The sequence below is a fragment of the Convolutriloba macropyga genome, chromosome 8 (assembly GCF_964194025.1).
Source record: "Convolutriloba macropyga chromosome 8, txConMacr16.3, whole genome shotgun sequence".
Lineage (NCBI taxonomy): Eukaryota > Metazoa > Xenacoelomorpha > Acoela > Convolutidae > Convolutriloba > Convolutriloba macropyga.
The window spans coordinates 62,378,154-62,392,603 of record NC_134475.1 but is presented as its reverse complement, the minus strand read 5'-3'; the positions used below and the strand labels follow the sequence as shown (position 1 = coordinate 62,392,603).

Below are 14,450 nucleotides of genomic sequence, written 5' to 3'. Positions count from 1 at the left end.
TTTAATTTCTCATCAGATATTAGCTTTTAGCTACTTATAAAATCAGCACTTGTTCTTATGAATTCTTCTTTGCTCTGGGTATAATAACAAGTACTTGAAAAATTATACGGTGCCGTCAAGTTACTCATTGAATTATTTTTATATTAATTATAGTTTCGAAGCATCCGCGGCGTATTAATTAAAACAACAGGCATACTTATTAACTTACTTACTACTTTGTAATAGTTTTGTAAGTTAATATTTTACCAGCATTTTTAGGTGCATTCATTTTTAGAAATAAAGCAATCTGCAAGACTCTTTAAAAGCGAGGAGGCCTACGTATTCAGAAAAACCATTCTGGGATGACGGCCCTTGATTTGCAATAATGAAACACTGCAGCGCACATTTATTTTTTTTTGAAAAATGACCCATGAAAGGACTGTACATTGTTTATATGATGAAACTCATCTTCACTCTGATTGCCTTTGTGGACAGTTTTTTCATTAGTCTAGATCTCGACTTTAGTTCTCACAAATTTAAAGCTGATAATTAATGGAGTTTGTCAATAAATGAAAATTACCCAAAATCTTAAGTTGATATGTTTTCGCTCCCCACACCCAATGAATACGAATCAACCATTTTTGTCTTGAAAATTGTTACATTTTCCTCATTGAGAACGACTGTGGGGCACTTTTCTGCGATAAATCTCCAATTGAATTGGCGATATTGTTTTTTGGATAAAAAAGTTTCCATATAAGTTCACAGACCAAACATTACAAACGCTTTAAGGTTTAAATGACAATCAATTTTTCTGATCGTTAACGAAATTGTTGTTCCAAAACTTCCTTCTCGATCAATATTAATTTGATGTTAATTTGTTTCATAAGATGCAACCAAAAGCTATAAACATAAGAACATTCTTTTTCTCGCCATTAGTTGCTACTGTTTGAAACAGCTCTACACTTTTTTTGTCTATTCTGATTAAACACAGCTCGCTAATTTAATTTCTCATCAGATATTAGCTTTTAGCTACTTATAAAATCAGCACTTGTTCTTATGAATTCTTCTTTGCTCTGGATATAATAACAAGTACTTGAAAAATTATACGGTGCCGTCAAGTTACTCATTGAATTATTTTTATATTAATTATAGTTTCGAAGCATCCGCGGCGTATTAATTAAAACAACAGGCATACTTATTAACTTACATACTACTTTGTAATAGTTTTGTATGTTAATATTTTACCAGCACTTTTAGGTGCATTCATTTTTAGAAATAAAGCAATCTGCAAGACTTTTTAAAAGCGAGGAGGCCTACGTATTCAGAAAAACCATTCTGGGAAGCACTGAAAGTGTGCTTCGATAAACACAATCCAATTTTTTCACTCCAGCCCCTACTGTTCGCCTTACCAAAAAAGAGCCTCCTCCTCCCAAGCTTAGTGGTTGCAAAACGTCTAGACATTTTTTACAGCAAACTAAAGATTTAAGTTTATTTGATTCCACTCACAGGTCAATTTTGATTTTATACAGATTGTAGTTATTTGCTTAGTATGAGCCTATTATTAAACCAATGAAATAAGTCCAGCCAAATTCTTTTCATATGCAAAAATAAGCCAAACTAAAAAGTTTCGACAACATCTGCGTTCGATCTCTTGACCTTCTCCAATCTTACCCAATGATTAACCAATTGCGCCAATTGCGCTACGTAGTTCCAGGACATGTTTTATTGTCCAGCCAAATTCCGGAACACCTTTATTGTCCAGTCAAATTCCGGAACACTTTTATTGTCCAGCCAAATTCCAGGACGTATGTTTTAGTTCCAGTCAAATTCCAGGACTTCGCATTAAGTCCAGACAAATTCTTTTCATACCCAATATCTGTCGAGGACAGTCTTTTCATACTTTAAATCTGTCGAGGACGGTCTTTTAATATTTCCAGGTCCCCACTAGGGTAGCAACATTTTTTTTTACAAAAGACGCATTCTGAAGTCGTCAAACGTTCTCTTCATAGAAAAAAAAAGATTTTATATGGCTCTGCGTGGTCGAAATATAAGCAGATTTTATCGGAATAATTTGACTTGAGGCCTATTTTTGTGGGATTGTCTAATCATGGCCAATTTTTGTCTGAGTGTATTACTGGTTCATACTCCTAATACGTAATCGTCGGGTACAGAAAATATTTAAAGTATTCTATTACCGCTGAAAACTCGATTACGGATAACGTATCATATGTTGCAAAGTTTGTTATTAATGTTAGGTGGATGATAGTCATAGCGATTTGCACAAAACTAGGTAACTATCGCTCTAGATGGCAGACAAAAACAAAGAAGGTCAAGTTAAATTACTTCCCCCGATTTGGGGTCTTTCCCTAACATACTCAACGAAGTGGTTAAAATAATAAAGTACAGCACCCTTTAGTAGTGTAATAGTTGTAAAGTGTGCTGCAAGCGAGGAGAGGGCTTTAATTTAATTAAAAATAGGTAAATTTTTGCAGACAAATGAGCCGACTTTTTAAACTTTTTGTAAACCTTGAAATCATTTAATACCACATTTAGAAAGAAAAAAATTTGCCTAATTTGTTGTATAAGAATCTGAATTCTTGAATTTTGGCTGTCAGTATCTTAAATCATTACATAAATTCCATCCTGATTTTTTTTCGTGAACTCTAGTGGAACTTTGTGTGCGATGCACAGGTACGCACGAGCAGTCTTGTTTTCTATCTAGTATGTACTACAAATCAATTGGAGCTCAGCATAATTGGTATTCCTTTATAGATCTCGCATGAAATATTAAACCTTTTCACCAACACGAGCTGAAATTATAATCGGAAGCCCCAGTTGAGACCGTATGGTTATCTTGTAGACCGATTCTGACAGTTTGCTTACAAGAACATTCATGTTCTAGCAGAAATTTCTGACAGACTTCTACAAGATAACCACTTTAATGCCAGATTTCTTCTACAATATAACCATTTTTCTGCCGGATTCTTACATGATAAACATTTTTTTCAAGTATTTCTACAGCAAAATAACACGCGCAAACCGTCTTAGTGTCCTAGTAAGCTCGAAAAAAATTAAAACAACCCAATATTTGAACGTACACAAACAAACTCGGCTTTTTTCACCACATAAAAAATAAGCACATAAAAAATAATTTTAAAAATCTTAAATTCGCATTCGACTTCCTGAGAGATGCAAAATTATAATATTCAGATGACCTTTTAAGCAGTATGTACTTAAGTTAGAATTATTGGAGGAAAAGGTAAAAATTTTTGTTCCGATACAAATTTATAACCAAAGAAATTAACCATCCGGTCGCTTAATAATCTTCTCTTGAAAACCTTTGAACAATTTACAATTATTAAAAGAACAAGCACACTAAAGATCAGTTTGTCTTGGAAAACTAACGTGGGTTTGAGTTGTTTTGTAGCGCACTCACTCATGTGCACATTTTGACCAAATATTAGCCGGCATAATTTGTTAAATTTAATAATTACTACTATAGTCTTCAAACAGAACCCTAATAAGTATCGACATTTCTTACCCATTGTTGCAACCCGGAGGGGTGTAATCTTAAATTATGCATCAAATGTAAACTTTATCGCATATTCTGTCGATTATGTTAATTACTCCTGCAATTTAATTTTAATCTCTTTATCACCTCTCTCGCATCACTTTGTCTATTTGTTCAGCTTATCGGCTCAACATATTTTGTCCTGACTCAAATTCTTCATTATTTCAAATCCAATTTCGCTAACTTCGGTCTATCATAGCTGACTTTTTAACCTTCAAAACACAGCTGTAATTTTTACAGAAAACCCTGAAATGCTGTCGAGTTTCTTGTCTGTGGCTTTCGCTTTGACAGGTAACGTCATATTATTGGCAAAGTTGTCGTATTGGAGTTTTTAAAGTCTAGATTTAATTGAATTCGAAGCGATTATGCTTGAGTTAAAAATCGACCCGAAGTCAAGACTCAGAAATTCAAGTCAAGTTAAATTGAGCCGACCGATTTTGGGCGAATTATGTAAATGCTCTTACATCACGCTTTGTAATATAAATACGTACATACATACATATAATTGTAAGTATGTATGTAGTATGTATGTATGTATGTATGTATGTATGTATGTATGTATGTATGTATGTATGTATGTATGTATGTATGTATGTATGTATGTATGTATGTATGTATGTATGTATGTATGTATGTATGTATGTATGTATGTATGTATGTATGTACGTATGTATGTATGTATGTATGAATGTATGTATGTATGCATGTATGTATGTATGTATGTATGTATGTATGTATGTATGTATGTATGTATGTATGTGTGTAAGACATGGCAAAAGTAGTGAAAATTTAAATTTTGAAATTAAATTCCAGTCTCGTTTTCTCTGCTTACAATAAAAGCTGAATAAGTTGCCCCAATTTTGCGATTCAAATTGACCAATTTTGATTGAAAAAATTCAAAAACAACGCCTAAAATTGTGATCCAGCGAACAGCGTGCACACAAACGTTGCCAAAAAAAGTAACAGGTCTGAGACACTGCAAGCCACGATATCGCACGAGCGCTTTAAAGAAACGGAACTCGATCTCTTGTCATTTCAGGAGATGTAATACCTCAGTGCAATCAGATAGACGCAAATTGCTTGTTTGGTATCCAAAGAGGGGATTAATAAAGTTACTAGAAATTTATTAGAAGTACAAAAAAATGCTTTTTCGATACTTTATTATTCAACAATATAGCTCTCCTAAAAATTTTTTCAGAAAAAAATGTGAGGCACTCAAGTAGCAAGCTTTTAACCTGGATTTGATTCTAATTGAAATCCGATGGACCATTTTTAAATAGAGATTACGGAAACAGACCATTTTTTTGCAGAACTTACACACTTTTTATAAAAATCTTTGTAGGTACTTATTTTTACTCTACAAGAGCACTTGTTGTCTAAATTTGAAGTTTTGAAGGTTGTATCGTCTGGATCTTTTCTGAATATGCAATGGTGATCACCAAATTGGATTTAACGGTGCAGCTTAAAAATTGCTTGTTCTGATTTTGGAACAAAGAGCTAAAATTATATTTTTTCCCATTACAAATCGTGACAACTCAGATTTGAAAAATAGCCATATAAGACTCAACAGCTCCATTTAAATAAAACTTTTCAAGAGTTTTCCAGGAGTTTAATCAATTTGAAAAAAATAAACTTTTTTCTTTTACTTTGTTTTATTTCGAAATTGCATGCTGTATTTTGCTGATTAAAGAAAACATTCATTGGGGCAAAAATTTTTTTCCTCACTTTGGTTCCATTCCCCTCGTCTAAGAATGGACAAAAAATTTGTCGTTATTGCTCTAGGGTTCCAGTTTTTGAAAACATCTAAGACCAATTGAATCGATTTAGTTGCTATGGCAATCAGTTGACTCAATTTTTCAACAAATAGATCGCACAAATCTTGCGGAAGCTTCACTAATAAAACTTTCCGAATTCTGCGTTTTCTTTCGGACAACCTCCTTTTGCTGAAAACATGATTTTTATCTATGCTCCCTTTGAATAATGTTTATTCGTCCGACCGTTGGATTTTCCGACCATCGAACTGTCAAAATTTGTAAAAAAAACCTTGGACTCCTTCCCAATTGTTTATTTTTGTCGTATCTAATATCAGACTGCATCAATTGCGGTGACAATTTGGTCTTCTTTGATTCAACAAATGATAAAATTTCTTTGGTTACGTGAAAATTTACCCAATTCCATTTTACCGAATGCCATGTTATCAAATGTCATTTTACTAAACCTGCGATTATACCCAATGCCAATTTACCCAATGCTCTTTGATGTTTTCGTTCAATTATCCAACTTTCGGTTGTGATAGTTCCATATCAATTCCCAAGGGCCATTTAGCATATAGTCGTCCAAGCAGTCATTCTGATAATTTGAGTAATAGGGTAAATTAAAAATGGCATTGGGTAATATTTGAATTTTGTAAACTGTCCTAAATTTTTTATGTAGTTAGAAATCAGTGAATTCATTGTTTTATATTTAATCTTCTCGGGTAGTTTTTCGTCTGAATAAACGTTTTGTAATCAATGTCTAACTAATTCAGAACAATTGTTTTTTAGTACAATTGTCGTAAGTATTTAGGTTCTCTGGTCAATTAAGTTTTCTAGGCATTGGGGGTATTGTCCCGATAAATTGATCATTTTCAAACGACCACAACAAAATTAGCTTTCGAAATTGATTGTAAAATTATAATTCAATGTTTTTAAAATGAATACACTAGTGATTGAAGTTAGGTGCCGAATTACCAAAACATCCAAAAAAGAATGAACTTCTGAGAAAACGTTTGTTCACTATTGTTTCTATACCAGAAGGTTTATTAAAATATAAAAGCTTTCGGAACTATTTTATCGAGTTTTTTTGAGCTTATCGTGAGACCCTTTTCCAGGATTATGTCTCTTCCAATCAGAAGCCCGAGTACTTGACATTGAAAACTGGGTTCATCTCACCTACCCACTATCACCGGAGACCCCAGTTTACAAAGCAATTTACGAACCCCTGAAAATCAACGAAGAAAAGTCAGTAGCGACTGATGTTTTTGACGTCCCTAAACTAAATGGAAGTTTTGTGTCGTGGAGGTTTCTCGAATTTTATGAACATACGGGTACACATGTTGACGCACCTAGACATTTTTGTGAACATTGCAAAACTGAAGATGAACTGACTTGGGAGGAGCTGACGGGACCTCTGGTTGTGATCGACGTTCGTTATTTGGTATGTACTGTTTTTTCATTACAGTTTGTGTCTAGGGGATGTAAATTAAGTTTAGCTCTATTTTGGCAGTTGTGGGCAAAGTTTTTTATTGTAAAAAAAATATAAGTGATGTTCATTATCATGTCAAAAAAATTTAGAAATTTTTATACAAAAGTTTTTTAATTGGTATTTTTGAATTGTTATAGAGATCAATTAAAGATCATCGGTTTCTTTGAAATCACCGGCAAATCTTGTTTTTTATCATAGTTCGTATTTTTGTTGTATATAATCAACAAAACATAATAAATATTAATATCTGACAAATATGATTTAGAGTCTTTTCCGCTCGTTCAATTTTTAAAAAAAAATTTGCAGGTACCCACCCACAAAAATATCCTGCTTTTCGAATTGGCTCACGCTTCAATTACCTAATTTCACATTACAGAAATAGTTTTGTAAGAAATTTACAAGTTTTTCGTTTTTCAATTTGATGTTTGTTTAAAAATTATAACCGTTGACATTTCGACTTTTGAGATAAAAAATTATAGAATTGCGGAATAAAAGGCCAATGAGTTGTGTTGCTACTAATACAAGTATCATCGTTCTAAAGAAAAATTAAGTCTTTCAATTAATTACAATCACTTTGAGCAAAAATCATTAGGCTAATTACGTGTTCAAAATTGTGGAAATAAGGTTATGCTTATTTAATGTGAAGGCTCTTGCCAAAAAGTAAAACTTTTCTACGATATAAGTAATTTTTATTCACGTTTGGCGTAACTATATTCCATTCATGAAAATGGTATTTGAAAAGTAATCACTTGCGACTGGTTTTGTCGCTCAATTCCTCAAATCGAAAAATTTATTGAAATTTGTCTCTGAGGACATTGACCCCGTGACGCGCTTTGATGCACGTAAATCTACAACATAAAGCATATGTCGCAGAAATCAATAAAATGATTTTCTTAAGGAATTATGTTAGAAACAAATCAATTTTTAAGGGAGGTATATTGGCAGGCTGAAAATAAGCACCTATTTTTTTCCAATTCAAAATTCATGTTTCTTCAATGTTACTTTCTATTGTTTAATATTGTTAGTTTTCTTCAACTGCGACTATGCTGATGAGGACCCATTTTGTTAAAAATTGTTTTTGAGACTTCTCAGCGCCAGTGATTGAAAAATTATTTCATTTTTACTATTTAATTAAATCGTTTTAAATAGAATGTAACGCTTTGCAAAAATTGAAACACAAAAAATGAAAAGTGTACCTATTGCTGTTGCCTGGAATGGATTGAAGTAAAGTCGCAGTCTTTTCCAAAAAAATTGAGACTAGAAAAAAAGTTGCGCTTCAGCGGTTTTTCTAAGTGTCAGAGTTTTTCATCATTCATCTCATACTTTTTGGGTTAAAATGTTTGATTTAAATTTTTTCAATAGTGAGCCAACCGTGGTTTGTTCAAAACTAAAAAATTTTGGCGTTTATATAGATGAAAAAGCAATTCCCTTTTTTTCAGTTTCAAGAAAAACAGTGAAAGCAGAGAATGACTGATGCAGTCGTCGGTTTTTGAAAAAATTCAATTTGTGTGTTATTAGTTTTTCAATCCAAGTTCTTCTGTTTTCTCGAAAGATGTCAATCCCTTTACGCAGGTTGCGAAATGAGAGCTAATAGGTTTTTTTCAATTCTGTCAATTAGTAACCAGCATATCTCTGTACGTAAGCAGTGAAAAAAATCTAGTTAAACTGGACGTTATTTCTTGGATTTTTAGAGCTCGGGGCCTACCGGAAAGCATATTGAGGCTGAAGACCTGCAAAATTTTGTGGACCAAAACGGGGCCATTGAAAGTGGCTCATTCGTCATCATGTTTACGGGATGGGGAAAATATTACTGGGATGGAGGTGACAAATACATAATGGAGGTCTGTTTTTTAATAATCAAAACTGAATTTTTTCAAAAGTGATAATTTAATTATATTGAGTAATTTTGAACTTGATATATTCTTACCGTAGTTTTCGGACTAGAAATATTTTATTCAGTTTTCACCCGCTTTAAATAAAGTTAAGATACATTTATTTACCATGTCAGAGTTAAGACAAACTCGCGTTAAGTTGAACATAAAGCGAACGGTAGCTTGACTCTACCTAAAATTGAGTTAAGATAAGAAAAGGATATCTTTAACATTGTCAATGTAAATTTACCTTAATTTTTTATGACGTTTTAGAGTGATAAGATAGATATTTTTAGTTAAAATCCATCCTTCATTTTGAGACTCTCAATTGCTTAATGTTTTTGGTGCAAGTAACGATCTGATGTCATGATACAGTCTCTAAAGACTCCCAAAAAAGATACAACTTATAACAAGATTCTTCCAAGATAATACAAGATAAGCGTGTAATTCCGACTAAGGTGGTTGACTCAAGGTAGAAAAAGTTGAATGACTGCGCGTTTTTCATTTTTTTTTATTCACACAAACAACTGTTTGTTATTACAAAAAACGCAAGAAGTTTAACTATGGTATGTATAAAATGAGCACTAAAGCTAGGCTAGAGCAAAATTTAGCAGCAAAAAGAGTTAAAGAAATGTAACTTCTGCGATCTAAAAAGTTCGAATGCTATATTCTTTAGTTTCTTTATTTTGTTTCTTCTGTGTTATTAGCAAACATGTATCGGCGAGACTGCAATTGACTGGCTGTTGGAAAATGCGAGAGACGTGAAGGGAATTGGCATCGATGGAGTGTCTCCGGAATGCATGTCCAATATTGGGTATAACATTTCTCAATTTCAACTTTACAAAATTTTCATTATGTAAATGTGTTTTTGCTTAATATTGGCGGCTGTTTTTTTAGAAGCCCCTGTTTCTTAGAAGACCGGCTGGTCTGCTTAAGCTTCTTTCGACTGTTAAATATGCTAAGCATGTTTCCTTGTCAATTTTCATCTATTTTGCTTGTACGTTTAAATCAGCTTACAAAAAAACAAATACGGTCGCATTCTAATAGTACTTCAGAATTGCAGAGCTGCAATCATAGATTACAATCTGAATAGCAAAAAAAGTATCAGAGGTACAGCGGCTGCCCAATGAAAGTCCTCAGATATCACGTTCCGGCTAACTAGGTCCACGCAAGTATAAATTTAATAAAGGTAGATAAATGTGCCGCTGGTTGTTGATCACGAATTTCGAGTGTCAAAATAAATTATTCGCAAAAAACTGCATTCCACGCTCCATGGTCAAAGTACCCCAAATGCATCATTTTCTTCAAAACGCTCGTTTTGTTGTCTTTTAACCGAATATGAAAGATTGCTAAATATGGAGAGTTGCTACACTATGATTCCAAAAAGCAACGAACACCTGATTTTTTAAAAAGCAATACAAACATTAAATAATATAAGATTTTGAGTTCATACTTGTTCTTTAATATTGTGTCATTACACTTTTAGCTTTTTAAAAGTCTAGTAGACGGTTTGTATAATTTTCATACAGGTTTCTCACGACGTCTGGGTCAATTTGATTGCATATTTCATACACTTTTTCTTCTAGATTTTCCCAAAAAGCTGTCTGTTTTCGTAATCGTCGCTTCGAAGTCGCCCATAAATTTTCAATACAATTCAGATCTGGACTGTATGCTGGCCATTATAGTACGTTCCACTCGTTTTCCAAAAATTGCCAATAATCATCGATATATGCACAGAAGCATTATCTTGCTTGAAAACAATGTCCAGGAAATGCATTTTTTCTTCATAATTTTTCAAAATTTCCAAATAACCGACAGCGTTTAGCTTGTTTGGACACTTCAAAAACTCTATCAATTCCGTTGCTGGAGATAGACACCCTTGTTTCATCGGTAAAACAACTCTCTGCCAGAACTAGAAACGCTTCTTCAGCATAATGATACAACATTTTGAATGAGAACACTTGCTTTTCTTCTTCAAATTGATTTTTTGCAGAATTTCTTTAAAAAACACTATATTTTCATAAAATTCGTCTAACTGAACCTCTTGAAAATATATCTTAGCAAGAGAAAGCGTTATGAGCCACTCTAATGCACTCCAGTGAGGTTTTCAGGTCTTTCAAATTATCGGTAATTTTTTTCTGATCTTTCAGATAACGTTTGTAGGCATGCTGTGCACAGGATCTTGATTTTTCAAATTGCGTTTTTTGTAATCTGGTCTTTGAAAATCCGACATCACGAAGCCTATAAAATTGGCATACGGTGAAATAGCAAAGTGGTTCAACCATGTTTTCTGTTTAAGCGGAGAAAGTGAGAATGAGATTTCTCTTAAAACTTCTAAATTTCACACCTTTTTTCACGCCTTAGCGCAAATCATGCTTATGAAGTACAAATCATGCTTTCAAAGCAGAAATAATGCTGAACGTAGCTTTTTGGTACCATAGTGCATATATCGATAAATGAAACTTTGAGAAAACATAATGTCCACTAACTCTAATTGACTATTAGTCATTACAAAAAATCAATTTAAGTCTCAAAACGAATATATAAATGAACGGAAACAAAGTGAAATCAGAAATGATAAAGTGTGAAACAAAGTGAAATGATTCATTTTTTAATTTTGAATTGAATTTACATATAATGTTATTCAATGAATTCCAAATATAAGGATATTTCTGTCTCACAATGATTTCCCGAAATTTGAAGTTAAAAAAATAAAAGCACTAGAATTCCCATTTGCTCTATTTCACGAAAATTATAATATAGAATACTTCTGCACAATTTTTCCCACACTTTTTTAGCTTCCGTCTTCACACAACACTTTTACCCGAAGGAAAACTGCTGATTGAAAACGTGAAATCGGATGGATTGGAAAAACTGCCGCCTAAGGGATCCCATTTGATGATATTCCCAATGCATCTCAAAGACGGAACTGGAAGTCCGGCAAGACTTATCGCTGTGATGGACGGGGTATCCAGACTAACGACGCCAGCCCTGCTTCTGATATTCGCATATATTTCACCCATTTTTCTATTCTGATTAATCCTATTGATTTCCTGTCCATAAGGAAGGGGTGTATTTTAGCAATTTGTGAAAAGCAAATATACATGCGCAAAGCTAAATGGAATGCAAAATTGGGCACCAAAATCATAAAAAATTAGTTGAACAAAACTGGATCTATTCTGTTTCGGCCACCCAGCTTAGTAGGCATATGACTTCTCGTACCCCCAGGCGCACATGCTATTTTTTACATTGAAACGTGCTATATATCAAAATATAAATTGTATTGAAGACATTAAAAACACTGGGGGAGGGGAACAGAATATATCGAAAAAACTTAATGGATTTCAAACTTCATTGCTTTTGTATTTATTTTCAACTCAACAGTAAAATTTCTGTTTTAAAAGTTTATTCCCGATCATTTGAATGTAAAGAATATTTGCTGAGGCCTACACAATATGTCGAATGGAACCTTCTCCGTTTGTGCCTTCCCCCAAACTTAGCGGGTGGATATTATTTTGCACCCCCAGACGCACGTGCCATATTTCACATAATGCCTTATTATGTAATAGTACGTGCTCTGTAACTTGGTGCGTAACGTACTGGGGAGCACAAACAGAAAAGATGCAAAAATGTTGTAGAGTTGTTACACGTTTGGAACTTTGCATGTGTTCACGCACTAAAAAGGTTGAGGTACTACTATGTTCATGCCAAACTCAGGTAAGTTTATCGGAATTAATCAGGTAACTCAAACCATCCTGCTATTTTTAATCATATTTTAAAATTACCTCCCGGAATTAGTTTAGAACTGGTTCTCATGGAAAAAAAATGATGTTGCAAACAAAGAATTCTCAAGCGCTAGTGAAAATGGCAGACATGCCAAAATACAAAAATTTTAGGATCTATTCTGTTTCGGCCCCCAGTGTTGTTTATGACCCCCAGTTACAAATTATATGTTGTTATATAGCACGTTACTATGTAAGAAAATAGCACGTGCGCCTGGGGGTCATAAAAAAATTGTGCTCACTAAGGTGGGGGGGGGGGGCGAAACAGAATAGATCCAAATTTTATTACTGGCCAATCACAATTAGGAAACTTGGAATACTGTTTTCTGACTGGCTGATTGCTCAACAAATTTTTCATGTCTTAGAAATAGGATATGAATGTTTACGTAAAGTTGCTCAGAAATCGCCATAAGCCAAAAGAGAAAAATCAGATTTTTTGGGGAGAACTGATCTCAAGTTCGGTTGTAATAGACTCATTCCAAGTCCCATGGCCCGCGAGGCATGACCAACTGCGGTAAAAACAATAATTTGGAATTAGGCTATGTTCAATTTAGGCTAATTGAATGCATAAAGGGAGTGTTTTTTAAATTTTTCAACCAATCACATTTTTTGTAAAATCTACATTTTATTACGTCTATTTGCTAACACGTTACGAATTCTCAATATAAGAAAACAACACAGGACATGCTCAAAAAGATACTAAAATCATGTTAAACAAAGAGGCTCGGTAATGTGCGTACGCACATAATGTTCCGATCCCACTCATCCACATTCTTGACTTAATTGGCTACAAATCAACAAAAAAAAACATTTTAAAAAGATGGCAAAGCTCAAAAAGAGATTAAGAGATCGCTTAAGATGCACCACCTCCGAAAGCCAATTCGGCCTGTCATTAATGAGAATAAGTCACGAGACTACAAAATAAAATAACAGGCAGATGCCAAATTTTGACAAACAATTTTACACCACAGTGTACAAGGCGCTACATTTATAAGATGTTATCTGCAAGAGCTGTAAATCATCACTTGGTTCTCATCTGAAAATCAATGGGGTTTTTCCTATAAAAAGAATACATAGAAGTGACAACAAACAGAAAACCAATATTTCGTACAACAACCAAAAAAAAGACAAATATACGATGAAAAAATCACTAAATTTTACGAGAGAACAGTGTCTCATCCCAAAAGCGCGAATTATTCAATAAAAACAATTAACTTGTTCAGATACGCTTTATTCAACCATGTTTATTGTCCCAATTAAGCTTATCTCTAACTGGACCTGTCAATAAATTGATGATTTGACAACGAAACGAAATGATCTAAAAAAATCTGCAAAAAATCTGCTAAAAAAATTGAAATTCGTAGTGGCAAAACCAAGAATCCGTCAGTTAAATATAAAACCGTCACAGACATTAATTTTTTGACTAGGAGCAAATGAGTTTTGCTTTTATCATTAATAGTACGCCGAAGCTGAGAGAAATAAGACAAAATGGTGGCAAAGTTCAAAAATTCACCGACATTTTCTTAAAACAAATGAATTCAAAGTCGGGAGAGACATTAGGTAAAAACTGAAAGCATTGTCATATTTAAATATACCGTCTACAAGGCCGATTACTGATTGGGGTGACTAAGTATTTGGACTACAAAAAGTATTAAAAATAAATGAAAAACATAAGAAATCCACAAAATTTTACGAAAGCAATTGGTCAGAGCCATAAAAAGCACTGGCTTTACTCTGACACCGTACGATATTGTCGTTAATTTTCACTTTTCTTAAATAGTTTTTGTCAATAAAAAAGACCTCAATTGAATTTTTCGTCAGCAATATGCATAAGAAACTATATGCGTAAATATTATTTTTTCAAAAAGGTCGCGCACCATTAAAATCTAGAATTTTTTTACCGTATAGATCAAGGGTGAGATTAATATCAGCCCTGAAACTGCTGCGCGGCTAATAAGTCTTTGAATTGTTCGAATGGTCGGGAAATAGATCAGTTTTTAAACA

General features: G+C 33.5%; 1 protein-coding gene across 1 annotated transcript; it reads left to right on the top strand.

Moving 5' to 3' along the window:
* Positions 1–3,677: 3,677 nt before the first annotated feature.
* Positions 3,678–11,892, top strand: LOC142344251 (isatin hydrolase-like). Its single transcript, XM_075395815.1, has 5 exons — positions 3,678–3,841; positions 6,420–6,745; positions 8,485–8,634; positions 9,372–9,478; positions 11,463–11,892. Exons 1-5 carry the CDS (start codon positions 3,802–3,804, stop codon positions 11,698–11,700), a joined length of 861 nt encoding a protein of 286 aa, XP_075251930.1. The 5' UTR covers positions 3,678–3,801; the 3' UTR covers positions 11,701–11,892.
* The last annotated feature ends 2,558 nt before the right edge of the window (positions 11,893–14,450 follow it).